The 24,471-nt window shown below is 39.5% G+C and overlaps 1 protein-coding gene across 1 annotated transcript in view; it reads right to left on the reverse strand.

Annotated features, from left to right (window-relative positions):
* ACOX3 (acyl-CoA oxidase 3, pristanoyl) overlaps window positions 1-21,106 on the reverse strand; it is a 31,587-nt gene extending 10,481 nt beyond the window's left edge. The window contains exons 1-11 of the mRNA XM_010145328.1: window positions 20,933-21,106; window positions 19,159-19,392; window positions 18,035-18,106; window positions 16,470-16,559; window positions 15,105-15,248; window positions 14,143-14,231; window positions 4,478-4,574; window positions 3,870-4,052; window positions 2,345-2,467; window positions 627-747; window positions 57-176 (exon numbers count right to left, since the gene is read on the reverse strand). Of these exons, the coding sequence (XP_010143630.1) occupies window positions 57-176; window positions 627-747; window positions 2,345-2,467; window positions 3,870-4,052; window positions 4,478-4,574; window positions 14,143-14,231; window positions 15,105-15,248; window positions 16,470-16,559; window positions 18,035-18,106; window positions 19,159-19,392; window positions 20,933-21,100 (1,441 nt within the window). The 5' untranslated portion in view covers window positions 21,101-21,106. The remainder of the gene's footprint in view (window positions 1-56; window positions 177-626; window positions 748-2,344; window positions 2,468-3,869; window positions 4,053-4,477; window positions 4,575-14,142; window positions 14,232-15,104; window positions 15,249-16,469; window positions 16,560-18,034; window positions 18,107-19,158; window positions 19,393-20,932) is intronic.
* Window positions 21,107-24,471: the final 3,365 nt, after the last annotated feature.

Consider the following 24,471-nt stretch of genomic DNA (forward strand, 5'->3'; position numbering starts at 1 on the left):
ATTCCATTAAGTACACAGAGCTGGATTCAGCACAGGATTCCACAATGAAAACCTACCTCTTATGCAATTCATCCAGCTCATTAAGTAGTTGCTGGTTTGCTGAAGCAGGACGTTATTATCTCCTTCATATGTGCAGTTTGGATCATTGTCATTTCGGATTTCACCCAGACGATTCACTCAATAAGAACAAGTGCACAATTTAATATATTGCAATGTATTAATGGAAGCTAATGGAGGGACTAAATAATTATTCTGTGACAAAATGCAAGACAGCTGTCTGTTCTTGTATCTATTTGTTACCAACAAATGAGCTTCAAAGTTCACTGTTTAGCTTATGAAAATGAATATACTGGTAAGATTTTAGAAAAGTGTGGCATTCATCTTACAGGGGGAATTTTCATCTATAAAATCTGCATCTTTATTTTGGGAACTGAGACTGAATCACATGTAAAGACTGTCCAAATGCTGCAGATGCTGCAGATTCTTTTTTGTGGTATGGATGAGAGGAAAAAACCCTTTCTAAATATATTGCTAAAATTCAGACACCATGATGCAACAACAGTCGAAGAACACATCAGCACAACCATTCTCTTTCTGATCAGTGTATGTAGTAATCTGTGACTCACTGGCAAGGTAACCATGTCCTCCACAAGCTTCTCGGCACTCCTGAACTGCCTGCTGAGCAGTCCAAGAAGACAGTGGTTTGCTGGCAGCAGATAAGGCATGAATCTCACGTCCCAGATCAGCCTTTGTGAAAAACAAGTTAGAAGTGAGTAATAACATTTACACAAAGTTAAGTTTGTGGCCAGCTGAAGCCATAGCTATACGTACTGCTTTATAATGAAGAGAAGAGTAACTGGCAATACATAATGTAAAATTTTCTGAGAACCATGTAAGGGCAGAGCATATTGTTTTTCTGCCACAAAAACCCCTGCCACAACTGAAGACCCTTCAGCACTATCTTTCTTACCTGGCTCAGCAACAATTTGTGGCAGGTGATGGACACATGAGCTAAGACTGAGCTCAGATGTGCCAGATGACACTGGCATTGCATGGGATAGTTCACTGCTTGCCAGCCTTTTCCTTTCAAAGATGGAAAGGCAGGTAGTTGAAGGTGGCGTATCCAGAGAAAGCCTCTAGCCCCTCTGTGACTTAAGCAATCCCCCTCTCTCCAGTCAGCCAGGTGACATTTACAATATTTATGGCCTTACATGCTTTTCACTGATCTTTCAAGCATCAATTCTGCAACAGGTAGGAAAACTTGAACGTATCCTCTCAGTTTCTGGAAAATCACAATAGCCTGCATTTACACTAACTCTGCTGGCCCTCCTTTGAAAATGTCTTTGGAATTCCAGTTTCCGCAGCTAGTGGATTGAAACTACCAAAGCTTGTTTAAAAGTAACTCCCTGGCTGGAGTTTGTTTGTTTGTTTGTTTGTTTGTTTGTTTGTTAAGATCTCCTGTAGAGCTAAAGGAATTCATAAAGATTACATTCTTAACATTGGCAACAATCGGGGAGTTTTCCATCACCATTTTTTTTTTTTTCTGATAGCCACTCTTTTGCCTAGGATTAGTGACTGCAGTGGAGACATCCAGAGATAAAATAACAGAGAAAAAAACCCAAACAGATTCTTCTGTGGTTTGTGCAAAGAGGAGAAATTAGAACACCCAGCCAATAGTACACAAAACTTTCATAAACTTCATTTTAGCTGAAAAAAGCCTGAATGTTTAAGTGAGATCTGAGCAATACACAGCCAGTGTGTAGGCCCTAACAATTAATATTGCCAATTTAAAAAAAAAATGTTTATGCTATTAAAAAAACATACTGCACTTATTTTGGTTGTGAATCAGTTCTTGCACAGAGACAGACAGATCCAACTATTTCCTCTCTCAAGAGGTGACTTCCAATGGTCTGACTGTAGATGAGAAATTCAGCATTAAGACTCAAAAGTCTTAACTTTTTTCTCCAAAAATATTTCTCCGAATGCATGAATAAGAATTGCAAACTCAAGACAGATTCACAAAGTCTGTTCAGGAGTTAATAGTATAATTTCAAATAGTCTTTTGATATATGCCCCCTGCAGTATCATTTTCAAGAGTTACAAGCTGAATTTGCATTATGATCATGTATTTGTGATAAACAGTTCTGCAAAGGAACATAACCATAAATCCCACAGCAGTCAATAAAACTTAAACCACTTCATCAAAACTAATTTGGATGTTTTTCTGAATGCAACTTTGATCATTACTTCTACTAATCAAGACTTCTAAGTAGGTCCTTCATTTAATAATTTCCAGTTTATTATAGCACGAACCCAGTGAAGAAGAACTGTGTAAATATCTCACCTGTCTCTGATTCCTTTGCTTTGTCAAGAAGCCTGTATAAAATTCTACAAAGTTTTCAAACAGGGATTTGGAGAAATAATCTAAGGCATATGCGGCAGCCAGATAAGGAAGAAGACGCCATTGCTAGAACAAAAATTAGATAGATTTGATCACAAACTGATAAATATATGTATTTATAGTTGTATATATGTAACTATCTAATAATATTGAACCAACCCATTTGTTTTTACTTTGTTCAGATCAGAAAACTGTTTTATGATGAAGAGAACTCAACTATAAACATCTAAACTCTATAAACATAATTAAGTGTACTCCACACTACACCCAAGTTACAGTTACATTATTCCAGTTCATGCATTTTATGAATTTATGATAAACATTCTGTTGAATCAGAACAAAAATTCAGTGAAGCTCTGGGGAGCAATAACAGATTTTTGCCCCGTGTTTATACAATGTCTGGCATGCTGGGGCCAGTCACGATTCATGTGTTCCTTCAGTACCAACATGACATAGAGGCTGTAATTGTTTCATTTGCATGTTCATTGCTGAATGTACCTTAGTGCTGGTTGCATTCTGTGGAAAAAAGACCAGAGAAAAAAGCATCTTTGCTGCTCCATGCAATGCAGAGCCCACGAAGGAAAAGAGAAACTGCTTGAGCAGAATGAAAGCTTTTGTGGTAGAGCGAGCAGGGAATGAGAGGTTCAGCAAGCAGAGCTCACACGACAAGCCAAAACAGAGAAAAACTGTCAGACTTGAAGAACAGAAGCAGAACTCGAAGCAGACCCTGGTGGTGGAATGGTGGAAAGGCGGCAGCTTTTTCCAGTTGTAGAAACCCATGAAATCTTTCAAAGTTGCAAGACCAAGTGCAAACCCAGAAAAAAAGTGCTTGCTTTGGAATGACAAACTGGACAGGTTTGGTTTCAGCACTTCTTATATATTAACCTTTCTCATTCAGTAGTTCCGAGTTTTCTCTAGTTCCGAGTAATCCTAAATACTTTTGTTCTGTTTTTTTTCAGAGCAAAAGGTGTTTTTCATCTGCATAATCTGCAGAAAAAACTGGTTATATTCCTCTCAAAATTAGTGTTAGCTTGAGACTTCACTACAGTTAATGTCACTGATTGCTATACTTTTCCAGCATAAATGCTAAAAAACCAGAAAATTAGCATAGCAGAGAAAGAAGCGCTGACATTTTAAAACAAATACCAGTTTCCATATCTGCAGTACTTTCACGTGTGCATAGGAGACAGTCTTTTTCTGAAATGGTTACTATTTTAGAAGACAAATGTTTCTAGGTACTTCAGAGAAACATGAATATTTTGAGTTTCACTATTCCATGAACTTATGTTAAAAGCCTGATCATACCAGGAGAAGGTCTGAGTTGGAATGAAACCACCCCCCCCACCCCAGATGCACCAGAATGACACTTCAATTTCACTAAATCCAGTGTTGCTATTTTGACCTGTAGTAGCTCTGAATCTGAGTTTCATTATAGAAGTCTGTAGACGTATATGCCAAAGTTATTTACCTGTGTTTGATATTCAAGAACAGGTATTTCTTCATCATCAGTTGGTCCAAACTGACGGCGAACTGCTGAGAAGCGAATGGCTATTGATAAGGCAAGCTTTAAATTGGTTGTGGAAACTGCCGTGATCAGAATTCTGCCAGTGGACAAGGATCCCAGAACTGCACTAAAGCGCTCTTTAACATCCTGAATGAATAAAAGGTACAGACTGAATGGTGAAGCTAACATTTCATTTATATCCCCCATAAAGACACACTTCTTGGTAGCATGATCAGAAGCCCAGAGGACTGGCCAATTTTGTTGCCTGACACATTAAAAGATGGTGTTCAGGCAAGACTCAGAGCAGGTTCCCTAAATCACTTTGGGATTAGTGGGGTAGCACAAAGAGCAAGAAGTCAGTAAAAGCAGTAAGATGAGCTGAGACACCTCTGAAAGGCAACTAAAAAAACAACATTCTGACTATTTCATGTGAAACCATCAACAGCCTTATTTAAGCCCAAACATCTAGTACTTCCCAGCAGGAGAGGCTCATGCTCTGTCTCTCTCTTACCCTACTTACACTTTTGTATATTTAATAAACTGTACTCATGAAACAAAACCTTGAATGATACCTTGACTGAACTTGAATACTTCCCCTCTGCTGTGACATCTCCAGATATATTCAGTATGTTTTCTTTAGGTATCCTGACATTGTGGAACATGGCAAACCTGTTTAAACAAATACACGAGCAATGTAAAATCTACCGCGACATCGTTGCAGGTGCCTATCTTATAGAAAAAAGGTCACAATAAAGACATGGTTGCACAACTAATTTTAGAAGAGTATGCCTGGGAGGACAAAGGCTTGCAGACTCGGGGAAGCAAAGGAAATTCAAGATGGGAAATTATTTGTTGCAACTCGCCAGTTTGTTTGGTTTTTTGTTTGTTTTTTTTAAAGATGATGCTTACAACAATGAAACAAACATCTCATTGACTCTAGGAGACCATTTCAGCAGCTTCCTAAGTAAAGAAGTAAACAACTAGTGGAAGGATGATCAATGTATTCTGTTTGAGGAGGGGCGGAGATAAAGTTACTTATTACAGACCTTACCAGGTCTGTAATAAGTATTCAGAGTTTGACAGACACTTTCACCAACAACTCAGAAACCTGAACGGAATTCTCATTCTACATTAGTTTAGGTAAATTACATAGTTTAACATCTCACCTATCGAAAAGCTTTCTCCTGCTTAGAATCTGACTGGGCCATTCTGACTCCTAGTAAGTCCCTGCTGCAAACAATTCTGCTGCCCCACAGGCTTTACTCAATTGTTGTTCAGTTCAGTCTGGAGACTGCTTTGGAATACAGACACTATATATTTTTATAAGTCTAAAATACAGCCCTGTGAGTAACACTTATGTTATTACAATACAAATGAGGACATAGCCCTGAAAAGGAAGCGAATGGAAAACTTTCCTTTGTTTAAACTCAGACTAGGATTTCTGTTCCCTGGGATGTGTCATCTTAAAAAGTACGAGCAAGATAACCTTTCCTAAATTGTGGCAGCCTAGTAGCAATAAAGAAGGAAGTTGTTAGAATAGACAGAATGTCCTGATTACTCATATTTTTCAGGAAGAAGGTGTATGAACTGTTTCGCCCAAATGGGCAATACAACTTGGCACAATAGCAGTTATAACAGCTCCACTCACGAATATCTCAGTATCTAACAGCACTTGAAAAGCTGTATTTGTAATCAAAGCAAATTCCTTTTTCCTGCCAATACAGGCTGATCTATTTAATAAGACTCACGAGAGCCAGGTCTTTCACATTAATAAATTACAAAAGGGCTGCACTGCTGCATGTGCTTTAAAATTATGAGTTGTTTCCAAGGAAACATATCTGCATACTGCATTTACTCAGCCTTAGAGATACACAGTATTTTCAGACTCAGCCACAGAGAAAAGCAGGCTATCCTAACCAAGAACCAGCTGCTTACTGGCCATAATGATGCTAAAGAGTGCTTTATTAAGTACCAGTTTCAGTGAGACAACATTACTTTGTAATAGAAACTAATTCAGAATTTCAAGAAATTAGATTTCCATCTTTGTTAATATCTTTTTCATATCACTGAAAATAAATCTCATTCAAAATAGATCTTTTGGTTAAATTCAAATTCTCTGCTGCCTATATCCCACATAAAATCTGTCACAATAAAACTGTATAGCAACTCCAACATTGTTAAGCAATAGCACACGTTAAACAGAACTTGAGCTTTTGAATCATTATTACTTGTTACTTCAATTACAGGACAGTGTGTGTGGCAAGGTTTAGGTCCCTAGTTTAGTGCACTCCTTTCCTAGTTACTGTATATCCATGGAACGACAAGAAGGTGATTCCTCCTAGAAGCTTACAATCCAAGCATAAGTCAACAGCTGCAAATGTGCTGAAACAAAGTGAAGCAGACACTAACTACTGAAGAATACCTTGTTGACATGATATCTGCTAGTCACAGCATGCTGGCATCGAAGCACTGGCCATTTTTTATAAGCCGTTAGAGCAAATGAGAATTTTAAGGAGGAATATGAGTGATGAACATAAGGGAGTTCCATGAACATTTATAAACGATCTCTCCCAAGTCAGAAAAGATGAATGGAAGAAAGCAAGGAAATATTATTTTAAAAATCTATTGAATGGGTGATAAAAACTGGAAGCATAAGCCAGACTAAAGGAAGAGGTCACCTAAGAGGGAGAATGACAAAACCTTTGGGGCACAGATTTGGAAGAAATTTCAAAGGGCTCCAGCTCTTGGGCCTTCTCTTTGCAAATAGATATTTGGAGTATGTTTAGTCCTGAGTGTGATGAACAGTGAGATTTGTGGTAGGAATGATAATGAACAAGATGGTAAATCGTCCTTCTGTGTTTTACACTGTAGAGATTAGTTCAATTCACTCAGCAAAGCTGTGCAGTTGTAGAATATTTTTATATTGATACATGCTTGAGTCTCTAGAGTTCTCAAAAAGCAAATTTAAATCTACTCATGTATACACCTATATCCTAATAACCTACTTTTGGAAAATTCAAGTCTACTAATATTGAATATGTGGCAGATGTATGCCAAACAAAATAGGTCCCAAAATTATCTGAGCAGTTTTACCCACTGTCATCTGTTGTGATACAATCCCAAATAGTTAAAACTAGAGGAAGTCTTTTGTTGGAAAGAGCGAAAAATTTTGAAGAAAGTTTTATTACAACCTGTCTGATATTAATGTAATGTAGCTAATTTTGTACACACAGATTACCTAGAATTGTTTCAATTAAAAACCACATGTATACCGTTCTTATAACTTGTTTCACAACTAGTGAACCGGAATACTAGATTTCCAATCATTATATAACAATCTATTTTCTTGAAATCAAAATTAGTTCAAATAACAGCTTTTGAAAGTTTAGAATTTTCCCTTGATATAGTCCATTACAGATACATTATTCCTTCTTTTTCCCTAAATTGCAATCAAGATAAATGCAAGTAAAATGGCAAAAACTTTAAGAGGCAAAACAAAGAGAACTACTAATTAAAAATCAAACAGAAAATTCCCACATGTGAGGAAATAAGATATAACGCCTACAAGCACCAGTGCTAAAATAAAAGCAGAACCTTATATGACCTGGGAGTTATGTGATGTTGTGACATCACTGCCAAATGATGTAATGCTCCTTCTCTGAAAACTTTGCTATTTGAAATCATTAGACATACTGGCCAATTTGAACTTGATATCAGAACACATTAAAAATAAATAGTAAGATTTAATGAAGTCAACGACCACATTTCTAATCGTCATTAGCCTAGAGAGCATAGTGAATAAACATGGACCACAGCTGTCAGTGCATTTAGGGGAAATAGCTCCTTGAAGAAGTAAAGAAATATCTTACAGTAATGGAACTGTATACATAGTCATGGGGATATCGTGTACCAGCAAGTTCGGAGAATGGCTAAATTTCACATGTTGATGAGAAGACCACTGGTTTGAAAGCTACCCTACTTAGGGCCTCTTCTGCATAGCAAATGGTGTAATTGAGATTAAGACCTCCGAACACGACAGACAGACAGCTGTCACTTTAAATACATATCATGGGGCTCTATAGCAATGTTAAATTTTGCAGCATGTAGCTCACAGTTAAAAGAAAAAACAAACAAACCTGTATTACATTGATTTCTACCTAGATTAGCCGAACAGAGTGAAGCCCTATGCCAATAGCAGCATTCTTGTTTGGATGCTTTGGCCAGGAGTTGAGGGAACATTTCAAGCAAAGTTGATCTTACTGACTCTAAAGTCATGCAAGAGTAATTCACCTGGTGTGCAGTACTGCTCTTTTTGCTACGAGCTCTTTTTGCCAGTATTAAATTAGTAGGCTGTTACCTATAGTACAAATAGCTCAAAGATGCTTTGGTGAACTTCAGACACTCAAATGCCTTTCCTGCCAGCCTTTGTTATTGACTACGTTAGAGATGGTGCAGTGACAGTGCCTTCAGCCCTTCCAGCCAGAAACAGAAAGCAGGTGAATGGTACTGGAAGGCTGTGAGTCAAGTGATCTCACTGCTATTTGTGGGATACAGTAAACCCTGAAGAATAACACTTCAGAGGTTTGGTGAAAAACTTGCAGAAAGAAAAGAGTCACATACTCCAGACTGAAACTCACTGAAAGGTTAGAGTTGGGAATAGTTACAGAGAAGCTGGGGAAAACTGCAATGCAATGTATTAACTGTAGTTTCTACAATCAAAGCTCTAATCTAAGAATGCAGCTCTGTAATAGTAATGCTCAACAGCAATGATAAAACAACACAGCATTTTATAGGCCTCCCAATCCCATCTTACTGGACTTCGTGGGCTCACAAAGACTCACCCTGAAGTTCTAGGTCTAAGTGCTGGTCTTGCAGGGAGTTCTGCATGTGCAGACTCCTGAAACTGTTGAGAGCTGACAGAGCTCTGCTAAGGAATGAAAAAAGACTGAAGTTGCAGATGCAAGGCTGTATTTGTGTGTGTGATAAAACAAATGTGTGTGCAGATCTGAATCCACCTTTTGCCATTAGCACCACCAAGCACCTGTCAGTGTGAACTGGTTACAGCTACACAGTTTTCAGGTGTATTTGAGTGACCAAAATTAGAGGATAAGGCAGCAGTCTTCAGCAAAGTGACTACATCTTAGCCATGTGCACAGCACTGTAGAAAGTGGATAGGGCAAAACAGGGAAATATAAATTACTCCACTGCAAAAATCACTGTTTTGACTTAAATTGCAAATGTGCACCTTGCAAAATATTGGGCTTAACTCTGAAAGTAGTATGGTTCACAAAGAGTGAAGTACTGATGGTATAGTATGGAGAGAATGTAAATACAGGTACAGGCATTTTTATTTCATAGCTGCTTCATTACTATTGCAATTATTTGTGATCCTGGTCAGAGGCTGAAAGACAATAAAAATGTTAAACAAGCATAAGCTTGTTTATTTGAGAAGCAAGAATGATTCCTGCATTCGCTTTCTTATTCACATCCCTGTACTGTCCCTTTCCCTCTTCTGGAACCACTTCTTCTGTGGCCTTGACCTGACAGTGAACCAGACCTGACATATTATGTGGTTGAAGACAGCCAAATTTGGGGATTTTTGTTGGATTAGTTTTCAGGCAGTTCTAGTTCCCTAGCTGAGTCCCCTACACAGCTACATAAATGTTTGTCCTAGCTCAAAGAAAAAGGCAGCGTGGGAGTAGAAGCAACCAACCAAAGAAGCTGAGTATGGAAATTTTCTTCACCAAACTACTGGTTCAGATTGTAAGATGAAGCTCCAAAGACTATTTAGGCTTCAACCACGTATTACAGCTCCTATCTTTCTAGTGAAATAACTGCAACCATTGCAAAACCTAAACAAGAGTTAAGAGGATAAATACTAGGAGACAAAAACCCTTTGAAGGACTAGACTTTCATTTGTTCTACCCTTAAACTAGCAGTAGCAGAATCTTATATGTATTATTGCCAGTGATACTGGGATAGTAACAAAGGAAATAAAAAAAGAATTAACCATTTAAAAGTCATCTGTAAAGGCCTGGAGGTTGTGTGATGTACGACATCTTCACCAATACACAAGGAATTGTAGCGAGGGCTTTCAGGCCCTGCAATCTCTTTTCAAGAGGGATTCTTTTATACCATTTATTACTTTTCTGCCCCCAAATCCCCTTTACCCATTTTCTCTTCGGTGTTTTGTTTTTGCTATCCAGAAAACTGAATCCAGCCTCAGTGACTGCCAGAGAACATGCTGAATGTCTTAGCACGTTGTATGTGTGGAGAGATTGACAGCATTTTAATTGTATGTTAAGGGTTGTTAAACACTTAATGAAAAATTTAATTTTTCCAAAGTCCATCATTGTAATTAGATACAACTAACAATTCTTCTTCTCCCCAAAAGATCCTTTTCTTCTCTATAAATAATTCTGTTAGAATAAACAGCTTTCTACCTGGCAGAGCTTTGCTGTATCTTTGATAGCTTCATTTCACTAGTTCTTCCCTTATCACAGGTTTTGTCTGCTCAACGGCATACGCATTATCAGTGGGTACAGCTGAATAGCTCAGAGCATGTTTTACAAAGACAAGTGTGTTAAGCACCACTTCACAAACACAATTATAACTGATTTTCAAACTCTTCCCCATGCAGATTCACTTGGGCATCATTTCTATTTCTGGAGTGGGGAAAGCAGCAATTTGCTGCTTGTTGCAGCTGGACATGAAATTGGTTCACCACCAATTCAGTGGCAATCATCTACTGACGTGCGCTGCAGTAATGGGTAATTTTGGTAACATTACATTAGCCAGGACAGAAAAAAAATAAAAACAAAGGGAAGAAACAGAAATGCACATCAGCACTTACCAAAGCTGCTGCTTTACGACCCTCCTCCTATGCCTGCCATTCATTTTATTGAAAAGCCCCTGGATTCCAAGTTTCTTCAGTGGTTCTTTTTTTCCTCAGCTACTTCCATTTTGAGACCTCAGTGAACAGCACATTTCAAAGACTGCCAAAGCACTAGCAACAGGTGGACATTTTTATATTATAGAATAAAGACTGAGGCACTTGCATCCCCTGGTGGCAATCTGATTTATTTTTTTGTAACAAAAACCTCTCCATAAATCACATAAATTAATGTAAATGATAGAGAGAAAGAAAAATACTTTAAGATGTTTTAACGTGATTTCGTCTTTTTTGGTCAGGGTAGCTGAAGTTACAAAGACTTGCAAAATGCACATGTTTTTGAACATGCAAATTACGAAGCTATGAGAATTACTTGGAAAAGCAGACTTAGAAGGAGCAGGCTAGTCATTGCATTTACACCGTAAAAATATCCCCATTACTTCTGAAATTCTTTCTCTTTTTGACAACATTACACTCTGCATTAGCAGGAAACCAGTCTTCAGTCAAATGACCCAAGAGATTGTTCTCCAAAAGCCAGAAGGGAATGCTACAATCATCTACTCTATTCTCTTATATTGCATATATCAACGGCTTTTTCCAAGGAAGCGCTGGAATTTCTTCCCCATGTCCTACGTAAGTGTTCCAGAGCTTAATTCTCTGTACCCATATTGAAAATTAGTAGCACAAATGTCTTGAAGTGCAGGACCAAAAGCTGGCATCTCTGCCAGAGATGTCAGAGTCTGATCTTCACTCTGACCATTTATCCTGAGTTTAACTATGTGGAAATAGATCTGATTTACTAAGTGTTTACGGTAGTTGAACCAGACTTCACACATACATTCAAAAATCTGGCAAAGCACGTGGGCGAGACTAACACTTGTAGTCACAGCATAATGGAACGTTTTCTCATCACCACATTCAACAGGCTTCTGTACTGCAGGCTGTGCTTTCTCTGGGGTAAGCTAGGATCCAAGTTTACTAAACTCCTTAGGAGAACACCTTGACAAGGCAGTGTCTGGCAAAATGTCTCCCTGTGAATCTTTGCATTCTGCAGATCATGAAACCAACAGCCCGTTTTCTAGAGTGGCACAGCTTGTTGTCTCTGCAAACAAATTCAGAGCTAGGAAGCTACCACCTCTCCAGCTCCCACCCAGGCCTTCATGTACTCCTGAGAAGCAATGTGTACGAGTCCTGGCAGTTTTGACAGCTGTAAGCAGGAAGGTTGCAAAGTGAAAACTAGTTATCTAGATCTTGTGAACATCCAGTCTCAGACCTTAACAAAGAAAACAGCTGAGGTAGATCAGAAACACAGGTTTCTAAGCTAAGTGAAGGGTATCTGTTGGTAACCTTGGGCTTCCTCATCCCTTGATCTTAATCTGCAGTGCTGTCTTAATACATATATAAGAGATCTAGATCCATGTCTGGGGCTCCTCAGGCACTGCTGTTAGCAGAAAGTAACAATATTTTTTTAAAGCAGCGTACGCAAATTAAAAAAAAAAAGATTAGAATGAATTATGATTGCTTTAAATATGTGATGTCATAACTAAGATAAGGGACTTGATCTGACATTAAGATAGGAAGTCATTGGTATCTCTTATTTACACTGTATTATTTGGATTATCATTTCAGATTATCTACTTATATTACAGACATTTTAAGAAATCTCTATTTTTTTTCCAGTAGATCAGAGAGAAATGGATTTTAAAATTACGTGCATTTTGATGTTACGTGACAAGTACGCTCTTCTCCTTCCTGGTGAACAAAACTATCCTTCAAATTAAGAGCAAACAGAACTTAGGAAACTGAGTTACATTTAGACTACTGAGGCCCATGCTGCTGTGCCATCTGGTGGCTACTAGTTTGTAATGCAGATGGAGCAAAAATGCTGACCAAACCCTAAACCCCGTTCCTTTCCAGGCCTTTTCTCACATTGTTTTCTCTAGAAAACTTAATTTTGTACATGTTTTTTAAATTATTATTTATTTATCTTGTCTGTGTCTTCAAGGCAACAGAGCATCAATGAGAATGAGATACATAAATATAACAGTCGGTGCTATTTTTGCCGCTACAGGCTGTTTGGGACATCAGGAGGAGGCTTGTAGAGACAACAAAACAGAGAAGACCCACGACCTTCTGCAAAGCCAGTCAAAACCATTATATTTGAAAGTAGGGTACCTTAGGATGTCTATACTTTGTTTACTGCAGTGGCATGTTATGAATCAGAGAATCACAGAATCATCTGGTTGGAAGAGACCTTTAAGATCATCAAGTCCAACCATTCTCCCTGCCCTGCCAGGGTCCTTAAACCAAGTCCCTCAGCACCACATCTACACAGCTTTTAAAGACTTCCAGGGATGGGGGACTCCCCCACCTCCTTGGGCAGCCTGTTCCAATGCTTCACAACCCTCTTTGTAAAGAAGTTCTTCCTGATATCTAACCTAGATTTCCCCTGGCACAACTTAAGGCCATTTCCTCATGCATCTTTAAAGAACTGAATCAACACAAAGAGGTAAATTTGAGGCATAAAAATGTGACTCCCCCTTTACCAATTCAGGTCTCTACCTTCACACAGAGCTACGTAACTAATACAGGGGTTTACATGACAATTTTTATATAATGGCTGTTTTAATGCAGAAATCTACCTCAATTTCCTCCCTGTCTCTCACTGCCATCAGATGCCTTTGGTAAGTAAAGCAGAGACACATAAGGGCCACTGAAGTTCCTGACTCAGAAATGGAGCCCAGGTACCTTTTTACTTCAATTCTATCCAAAGTATACAGGAAAAAAAAAAAACCTAATCTTCTTCTCTTCTGCAGTGAACAAGGTTAGTCCAAAAATCCCATGGCTGAAAAAAGATTCCTAGTTTCTCCACTGGGTCTTCTTAATCTTACATCTTTATTAACAACAAACCTTGTTTGTGGACCTCCATTAGCCTTCTTGTGGGCTGGAAATTGACAGACAAAATAATTAAGGGCTTATATCCAGATGGGTGGAGAGGCTGATTAAGTTTTTTACTCAGAATCTAACAGATTTGGGGGTGTGGGGGGGTGTGGAGTGTTCATCATTATTATTGTAGAGTCTATGACTGCAAGAGTGCTTGGGGACACTCACAAAGTAAAAGCGGTACTTCATAAAAAGTGAGATAAGCAGAAACACTATGGTTATTCAGATAGAAATTACTGAAATCCAATTCTCAGTCTGTGGGGTTTTTTTAGAAATACTAACAACTCAAGACCACTAGTGAATACCTCAGAAGTAAAGACAAAACTGACACAAGGAGAATATTTGCACCACTACAGTGTGATATAATCTAGAATGTTTCCTCCTTCAAATGGATTGACTTACCCATTATCTAACCCATTCTGCCCAATTTTCTTTCCTATGTCACCCACCATCACACCTGGCATTGGTAGGAGAGTTTTTGTATCTCGAATCTGCGTAGAAGTGGAACAAAACATTATTTCAGCTGTGGAACAATGGAAGTTATCGGTTGCGCTTTTCAAACAGTGAAAATATTCTCAACCTGTATTCTGTTGTTAATGCTAAAGAAAGCTTTCTGGTTTTTTTCAAGCACATAATCCTGGTTATAACTTGTCCTTAGGTATCCTCTCATTCAGGACGTAGATCCCTTAACGAAAATTACTTGGGCATTATGACACTAATTACGTCACTGTGACAAATTTACCTTAACACTGATGAACGCTCTCATCAGACTAGCACTGAAACCTTCTTCATGTGTACACAGACATAGGGGGAATCAATGCAACTTTCCTGTAATCATCAGCTGTGACATGGTCCTCCCCAATTTTGTAATAAATTCTGTTCAGTCTGCAAGTAGTTAATTTTACTACGTGCAACTTCTCTACTGCATTGCCATATTTTCTGATGTCTTTAATCTTTAATCTCTGAGGCAGAAGCGTGCAGATTTCATGCAGATCAGCCTGCAGGATTGGCAGATAGAAATCATCTTAAGCTTCATCCAAGACTTTCAGGACTCCACCTAGCATAGGTTAATTCTAACTATATAGGTACTGTGAAAATCTGGAGGCTTTTCAGCTTTTTTTTTTTAATATATTTTTCAGAAATTTTTGCAGAAAACTGACAGTATAAAACTGGCTGTACAAGCATCACAAAATCAGGGAACATTTAAGAACAGTACACTTGTTACAACTGCAATAAAAGTTGAAGCCATTTAATTAAGGAATCTTCTAGTCAGATATAAATAACAGCATAACAGGCTATAATTTGAACACACTCCCCCCCAAAAAGGAAAAAAAATAAAAAGATTAGCAGTATTTCTACTCTACCTGTACAAGAAAGGAATGTAATCCTTGGCACTGTCCATCAGGAGTATAGAGCTGGGCGTACACAATTGTGTGAGTAGCATGTTTCCCCATATTACCAACCCAGAACTTTGCAGCTTCAAAGTCAGGAGTATTGATAATAAATTCCTGTAGCCAGGAAAGGAAGGAGCAAATGGTAAAAACATAAAAATCAACACATGGCTATTTTCTTATTTTTTTTCTTTCATGACCATGGTAATGTTTTGAAAACATCTATTAACTGCCAGGGTTTCATTCTGTGCTCTGCTCCAACAGCTGAGATCTCTATTACTGTGTTCAGCTTTGGAGAGAATACACGTAGCGAGGAAAAATTCAGAGCTGAAAAAGTTCATTACTTCATTGTAAAGCCTGAAATTCAGTCTTTTAATTCTTTATTTAAGCAGTTTAAAGAAGTAAAGCAAAGTGATGGACTCAGAAGCATTTCCTTGATCTTGGCTTAAGCTGAGCTGAAAGACTATGGGGGCTGTTTCGGCTGTGGAGGCTGAAACCTATGCAGGGACCATCTCCTTCTTATCAGTTTTGTATGGGAAGGGACAGCTGGTTGACAGTGTGAAGCGCAGCACACTTACCAGTTAGGATAAATGGGGCATCATGAGTAGTGGGAGTCCTGAAATTTAGACATAGCTTCGGCATTCAGATTTTTAGATTCCAAATAGTTTACTTTCTGGGTAAAAGAAATTTGAACTCAGAGCTGCATGGTCTTAACAAAGATTTAGTCATTTCAGCCACTTTTACTGCAGTGCACTCATCATCAGCATAAAACCCAATTTATTCAAATGGAACTTTTCATATTGACAAACTCACAAGGTTGGTTTATAGTAAATGTTGACATGTGATAGACAACCATTTCACTTTCTTGTATTTTGTTCTGGAGGAATGGAATCACTTTCCTCTTTTTTTTTTCAAGTAGTCTGGGTATTAAATGCACCTATTTACAGTAGTCAAAAGTACCAACTTCTTGTTTTGAAAACACCAGAAAGTTGTGTGGGAACGTACTTATCTGTTGGAATTCCCACATCCACCCTTAATTGTGTCCTTTGCAGGAATCCATTTCTTTCAGAAACAAATGAGTAGGCGAGAGAACTGTCTCTGCACTGAGGCATTCACAGCATATGAAGCGAGATATGCTTGTCTGGTTTGGTCTTCTTGAACCAGGGCTCCCTAGAAACATTCTTCTCTCCAACGTAAGTATTTGACTTTTTTATTTTTACATTTGGGGTTGAACTTGATTATTTCTTGTTAATCAAAGAAATCCTTGAATGATTCTATTCTATTAGCAAGTAACAGTCTAACATCATCAAACAATATTCCCGTGCATTAAGGACTAACCTGGTTGTTACAGTCAAATGTGGCCGTAGTCCGTATGCCTTTGGTATTAGTTCCGTGGCTGAGTTCAGTCAGAGCAAAACATCCAAAAATCTAAGTAAGAAGGTACAAGGCACAGTTCAAGACTACTTCATTACAGCAATTAAAATGTTAAGATTTTCAAATGACTGCAAACACAGCTATTGGAAATTAATTTGCAGTTGCAAGAAACCAATCAAATATAACTCTCGGGCTAGGACATCATGCCTGCAGTGGGGTAACAAGTCCTTTTTCCTTTGCTGATGGCTGACTCGTTCAGGCAGGTACGGATTATTACACCCAGTGACTAAGTTTTCAGCTGTTTGGGTTGAAAGAACTGTTATGTGGTACAAATCAGCAACGCTGCTTGCATTACAAGCAGTTCTGGGAACTTCCAAAACTAGAGGAGAAAACCAGAATGAGGCCATTAGTTTTCAAAATTGTGAAAAGTCTACATTACTGAAGGGAATAAATTTATATCAGGTCAATGTTCACATACACTTGGTTCTCAGCAACATTTGGGAACACAGTTTGCTTGAAGCCACACTGAAATGTGCATACTGGAATCCTTTACCCTAAACTGGTTTGGCCTGTACTACATACTCTTCAAAAGCAAACCTTTGGCAAGCAAGTGAGAACAAAAATAAATAAATAAACCCAAAGGCTCAGGCAAAATTATTCTAACAAATACATAACCTCAGGCTTTTGTGTAGACCAAGAGTCATTAAAAGTATTTATCCTGATCTTTAGCACGGGGTTTCAAATCAGAACTGTGTAGCAGTACGTTGCTATCTACAAGCAGACAGAAAAACACTGAATTTCAAAAAATTAAATAGGCAAGGAAGGTGAATGTTTTGAAAAAAAAAGGATAGTAAGTCAAAGAATAACAAAAGCAGCATGAAGCTCAGTCTGGGTGCACTAAGCACATACGTCTTGCAAAATCAGGGAGGGTCAGGCTACACAGTGAATGCTGCCTACGTAGCCCAATGGCTTAAACATGAGAAACTGTTTAGGATCGGCTTTCTATACCAGATGGTGTAAATGGTATATGTTACTCTGCAGGGCACTTGTTCCTGAGTCTCCATGGGACTCCATGTGGTGTTTTTGTGGCATGAAGGCACTGTTTTCAATTTTATTGCATCAGAGCGGAGTATTTATAACATCATGGCAAGCGTATGTGTTGCACAGGGTACGATGTAGGTGTGGGAGGTATGAGTGCCTGAGTGTGCAATACTTGCTAGGATATATTCTTAAAGGACTGTGGATGGAAACAGAACTGGTGTAGTGTCATCTATAATGCCTTTCGGGAGAAGTTCCCAAACTCTGTTGGCACGTTAACTTGGACAGTCTAAAACAGATCTAGGAGTGGCATAATAGCTAGCAGCGAGGATAGCCAGGGCTCAGTGCTTCGATCTGCTTCTTGGTGTTTTCTTTTGCTATTCAGAAGTACCCAGGTGCTTAAAGAGATCAGAAATAACACAAGGGCGCAGGTAGTGCCATGGATCTCCCAGTGCCAGGTCTCACAAATTACTTAAAAAAAAAATATTTACCTCCATGCTATAAACCTGTTTCACGTAGTCTGCAAACCTCTCAGAAGCACTCAAAATTGCACCAGCAAATACCTGTAAAAACAGAGAATTATGAATTAAATCAGTGACCCCATAACAGAAAGCACAAATTGCACACGCATAATAACTTGTAATAGTGATGTCCATTAAAGAGGCATGGAAAAGTAGGCTGCACAGTAAACTACTACTTAGACTATAGCTGGAGGAGTTAAGTCAGGATTTGATCTTGTCAAGGCCTCTTCACAGAGGACCGCAATTTTCACAGCTCTAACCTGTTCGAGTCTTCACTGCAAACTCTTAAAAATGCTCAGTGACCTCACTTTGCCTTGTCCTTACTGATGTCTGCTTGAGTAAAGTAAAACTTTAAGACTATTTCAGTTTGTTTACTGGAAATGGATTGGGAATTGAAAGAAGCTGCTTCAAGATCAGAAAAGAACGCTGTTTCTAAAGGTACCTTCAGCTTTTCTAGGTCGATATTCACATAAGAAAACTAATTCCCAGACCTTCCCCTGCCATGGGAACAGTAATAATTAATTAATTCAACTCATATTATTTGACCAGCTATGTCAAATATTCTTTCTGAGAGACTCATTTAGGGCACAGCTGATGAACAGAATCCCAGCCACCGACGTCAGTGAGAAACTTTACACCGGTTTCCGTTCCTTCTGGCTTCTCCCCTGAATCAACACTCTGAGGGCTAGGCAAGGAAGTTTCTGATACCAGTATTTGCAGTAAAGACATAGCCACCAAATATGGCCCAACAACCAAGTTCCTTGGCTGCTAATGCCGTAGAAAGGAGGCAGAGGAGTGGACAACAAAAGGTGGAACTGTGGGCAGCAAAATATCTTCCTGTAGCTCTGTCTATACTGTTCCACCTTTACAGTCCAGGTGGGATTACAGTGGAGACAGGGCTTAATGACAAAGATCTAGGAATTTCATCCCACAGCTCTCTGATTCTTCTAAACAGCTGAAATGAATTTAATTTTTGAAAACAAAGGACTGGGAAAAGATAAAGCTTTAATAAAATAGGCATAAAGCTCAGAATTGTGGTATTACAAGACACTTATCAAATATATACTCCACTATACCTTTTAAACTCTACTTACACCGCAATGTAAGCAATACTGGAGACATGGAGACCAATCGTACATTCCTATACAGATCACCATATTAAGTATCTTTAACGGGTTCTCTAAGATCTCTTGCTGAGTAACAAAATCATACTCAAACAGCCTTTTACAGCGCAGGAATGTCAGCTCCTGATACTTCTCACGGCACAAATCTTCTCCAGGATGATGTGCAAAGAGAGGATCACTTTCCAGAGCAAAGAAGATTTTGTTCTTCAGGGGGAAAAAGCTGACATGAGAACGTTAATCTAAAAGCATTAACAAAACAAGATAATGTTTTCTAGGATAATGCTAGGCCTCAAACTACATTTGTTTGACAGGAAGATATAAATTTATAAAGTCAAAACTCCAGAGAATTAAAAATATATTTTTTAATGGTCTGTCATTATGTATAAATTTCATGCAGTTAAATTTAATGAAAGTTCCTTCATCATGAACTAAGAAGTGTGAGACTGATTCACTCTGAATGTAGAGTGCAGTACAGTAAAACTTACTTTCTTTTTAGAGCAGCTTCATTATTTCACTGTATGAAGCTGCTTGCAGGATCTAAAGAGCCATGGCCCTCAATCTAAGAATAAAGGTAAAACTCCAGGGGTTACCAGCAGTTAGAAATATGCCGTAACGGTAAAGCCAATTACGCTACCAGAACTATTCTGTTCCCAGATGAAAGCACAAGTGTTCTCCATTTAATGGAACTATCATATGAAGCCATTCGGTATGGGGATGTATATCTCATATTTTAATTTGGTATATCCAAATCCATCATTTTTTAGTTAGATGATATACCATGGCATTTTTTTACCTCAGATCTCCTTGTCTTCAATATATCCACACCTTCTTAACTGTCTTTCACATAATTTGGAAAAAAAAAAACACAAAACCTCAGGCAAAATCTTTTTTAAAGGTTTTTATAGTCACTTCCTCCTCTATGAAGAGAATGTCAGGGAAGGAAGAAAACCAGACTTCCCGTGCTTTACTTTGAAAGATAGGGTCATTCCCTCTCTCTGCCCCCACAGCTTTGAAACTCCCTTGGACACAGAGCACTTGTGTATTTTCTATGCTCTTAAGTGTATCAGTCAGATACAGAACAAGGCATTTTTGATTTCTCTAATCTAAGATGTTAATAACTACGGTGAATACTTAAGATTAGCCTAAATCTATGTAAATCTATACCACCTTCAAAAAAGTCAGTTCTATCTCCTCCTGCATCTCCACGACATAGACTCCCACACATTCTCTTGTGCTGCAATTAACCTCTCCTGCGAGGTGGGCATGCTAATCCATCCAGCTGTGATGCCACAAAAGTGTTAATGCAAGCACAAAAGATCATATGAAATTATTCCAGTCAAAGGATGACAAATACACTATATTTGACAGTGGCATGAACGTCGCTCAGCTTAATTAAGTGCACTGTAAAACCATGTGATATATGATTTAATGCAAACAGCACAGTAAAGAAATACAGTGCAATATAGTTCTTCCTCAGTTTGAAATAAACACTGAAGTTCTGTAATGTAGCACCTGCTGGTCTCCCCTGCACTCATGTTCAGTAACGAAATGAGCCTTAGGAGACAGAAAAGTAGGTTGCTTAAAAGTTCAGTTCTGCTCTGAAAATTGGATGTTGCAAAATCAATTTTTTCACACTCCATATCTACAGAGTATTATTAAAGTACTCTCCCTTTGAAAAAACAGATACCTGTTTCTACTGATATCTCAAATATTAAAGCACGTTTGCAATTCTTGCAAAGTTTACCTTAAGCTGGATGATATCTTCACCATCTAGTAACACTGCCATCTCCTTCCAGTTGAAGGAAGCTTTCTTACGATATTTGCAAAGCGGTCCTTTAGGGAAATCTGGTAGCAAAGTTTCCCACGAACTCTGGTTGTCAGTGGCTTCTTTCAGATTCAGTGTAGGTGCCATCGTTAGCTAAACTGCATCAGACGAGAAATGATATGTCACAAACTGAAGCACCAGAGACGCCTGGTTTTTAATAATAAGAAGAAATCAAGTAGTTCCTTGTCTCTCTTGAACCGGGGAGCCCAGAACTGGACACAATACTCCAGATGTGACCTCACTAGGGCAAAGTAGAGGGAGAGTAGAACCTCCCTTGACCTGCTATTATTACTCCCCAAGTGCAGGACTCTATACTTGTGGGAGTGACTCCGGCAGGGAAGAAGCCAAATTAGCCTGCTGTCAGTCAACAGCAGGAGGTGTGTCGTTTAGGAGGAGACAGAGAGGCTTGGTCAGTAGCTGATTGGAGAGTACACTTGAAACCAATCCAAGTAAAGCACATATAATAAACAAGTACTAGAAGATTATAAAACTATGTGATAAGAGAGAACACGGGTTGGTGGAGTTGCAATTTGCAGTATGTAGGTGCCACAGCAGTTTGCTGCAGTTGTATTTCAATAAAGGCTTTGTGTGCACACAAGCTGTTGTCGCATTGTCCGCCCCGACTATTCGCGACGTGTGGTGACCCACCACAACTGGTGACCCTAACAGTTGGGGAGAGACCCCCCAACATACACTTGCCCTTGTTGAACTTCATTAGGTTCCTCCCCGTCCATCTCTCCAGCCTGTCCAGGTCTCGCTGAATGGCAGCACAGCCTTCTGATGCGCCAGCCTTTCCTGCCAGTTTTGTATCAACAGCAAACTTGCTGAGGGTACAATCTGTCCCTTTATCCAGGTCACTGATGAATATGTCAAACAAGACTGGACCCAGTACTGATCCCTGGGGAACACCACTAGCTACAGGCCTCCACCTGGACTCTGAGCTGCTGATCACAGCCCTGCAACCTTTGTTGTTCAGCCAGTTCTCAATCCACCTCACTGTCCACTCATCTAACCCATGCTTCCTAAGCTTACCTATGAAGATGTAATAGGAGACAATGTCAAAAGCCTTGCTGAAGGTGAGGTAGGCAATGTCCACTGTTCTCCCCTCATCTATGAAGATGTAATAGGAGACAATGTCAAAAGCCTTGCTGAAGGTGAGGTAGGCAATGTCCACTGTTCTCCCCTCATCTACTCACCATCATGCAAGGCTATCAGATTGGTCAAGCATGATTTTCCCTTGGTGAAGCCATGCTGACTACTGATAACCTTTGCCTGATTTAATCTTTTCCAGAACAGTGTTTATTCCCACAGATCCACTTGGCTCTGTGAGCACTATGCTGCTATCTGCCCAGGCCATTAGGAGTGTGGTGAAGAAACAAATAGGTTGCTTCACACAGAGGAAACTTAAAACCCCGCCAGCCCTGTTCATTATTCCATTGCTTTGATATGCTGAACATTTTGAATTGTGAAACTAGACCAACATGCTGTCCAACACTGACATTGACTTGAACAGAACTGGTGAATGGGGCAAGGAGGAGGCCCTGTCCGCCATCAGTCTGGTAAAAGGTTCAGATTCAACCTGCACAAATGAAGTAAAATAAAATTATCATAGTAGTGACTTCTACAGAACACATAAAACTACCGGGCATTTCTTCCACATGGCAGAAGCAGTTTTGGAAAGCTGTAAGCATGCAGGTATGCACTTCTCTTAAGTGTCGCATTGCCATACTCAAGAACAAGTTTTAAATAATTATGAACTTGGCAATCACACTTCATCTTTCCCTCTTTTTTCCATGAGTTTAAATTTTCATTTCTGTTCTTGAGTGTCTTATTTCATTTTCAGTCTGTCTTCCCTCTAAACATCTTTTCCTGAATACATGTATTTTCCTAGTGCTAAGTTGGCCTCAGACTCTTGTGTACACGATGCAAAGCAGTAAGGGCCCATGAAGTCTCCTGGCATTTTGTCGTGTATATCCATGGGTCCTGCAAGTGCACTGCAAAACTTTACAGAACTAGCAAGATTTCATTATCAGTAGGTACCACCGCACCTACTGATACGGTATGGAGAGAAGGGGCATCTCGCCTGATGTTATAACCCGGCCCAAAGAGTAAAGGTTTAAGCCCCTGCTTCTTCCAGAAGCAGGTATCGGAGTGCCCTCTGCTGCCACCTGCTCAGATCACACCCAGCTACTTCTGTTATCCATGCAGATGGCAGAGATCTATCTCTGTTACACTGGTTAAGATGCAAAATTGATGGGGGAACAGAAGCTGGCCACACTGCGAGAAGGGGACTGGTTGGAAGAAGCAGTTTTCAAAGGTACCAGGATGACATCCAGGCCCAGGGCTGGCCAAGGGCTTGGCATGGACTTTGAACATAACAAAGTACAGAAACTACTAGTTTGGCATTCTCTTTTTCTGTCACTTTTTTTTCCTCATATACAACTCCTTGCTACATTTCTTTTCTTTCAACCTAATCCTACCCTTAATGGAGGTCATTTTCTAGTTCTGGACAGTACAGAGGACTGTAGAATGGTAATTCTGCACGTGACTTCCAAATCAGTTCCAGGAAGGTGCAGTTCAGAACCGAGCAACAGGTTTGGAAAGGAAAGAGAGGGGGAGAAAAGGGCATTGAGAAAGAGCATTTCAACCCTAAGTCAAACAAACAGATATCGCTCTTCTAATGGAAAACAGGTAAACCAAGCAGTAGTTCAAGGTTTCCAGCTCAGAACAGAGGAAAACTTACATCAAAATATTGCAGGTATTGCATCTAACTTTATTTACACTGCAAATCAATGAGATTGCTCAAATGAGAAAACCTAAGCATTCATTTAAAAAATTCACTGCTGGACAACAAGAACGGCAGGCAAACCAGGAAGGAGTATTGTCAGTTCGCAGTGCATCTTCGTCAATTATCTTGCGTAACGACAGCACTGCTCAGGCACTTGGCAGCCGTCAAGAACGACCACACCGTACCTTTATTCTGTCAGAAATGCCATTGCTCGCAAATGCAGAGCCGCTCGAAAGTAAAATAAACAACTGGTGACGGCAGTTGCCCAGAGAAAGACAACACCGGAGAGCTTAAAGACCGGGACACAAACAACTTCCTTAACGGTCTTTTGAGATTTCATTGCACAGCCGCTACTTAAACTGCCTAAATTCAGGGTGGGATCTCGTTTCTGTTCGGAGAAGAAAAAAGACTACGAATGCACTGGAGTTTTACTACAAAAAAATGTACCGAGACTTGTCTCCTCGAAGAGCGGGCAGCCGGGTGCCTGTCAGGTTGTCAGTCAGCGTTCCCAGTTTGGAGCCGCTTTCAGAAAGGCGTTTCTCCGCTGAGGCACGGCAGCCGCTGTCACACAGACCCTCCTCAAACAAAACCTGTAAACAGGGTAAAAATCCTCCAGCCCGCATCCGCTCCTGGGAGCAGACGGTGCCCCGTGCCTTCCAGCTGCGGTACG

Source organism: Buceros rhinoceros, unplaced genomic scaffold (genome assembly GCF_000710305.1).
Source record: "Buceros rhinoceros silvestris isolate BGI_N320 unplaced genomic scaffold, ASM71030v1 scaffold8761, whole genome shotgun sequence".
NCBI classification, from domain to species: Eukaryota; Metazoa; Chordata; class Aves; order Bucerotiformes; family Bucerotidae; genus Buceros; species Buceros rhinoceros.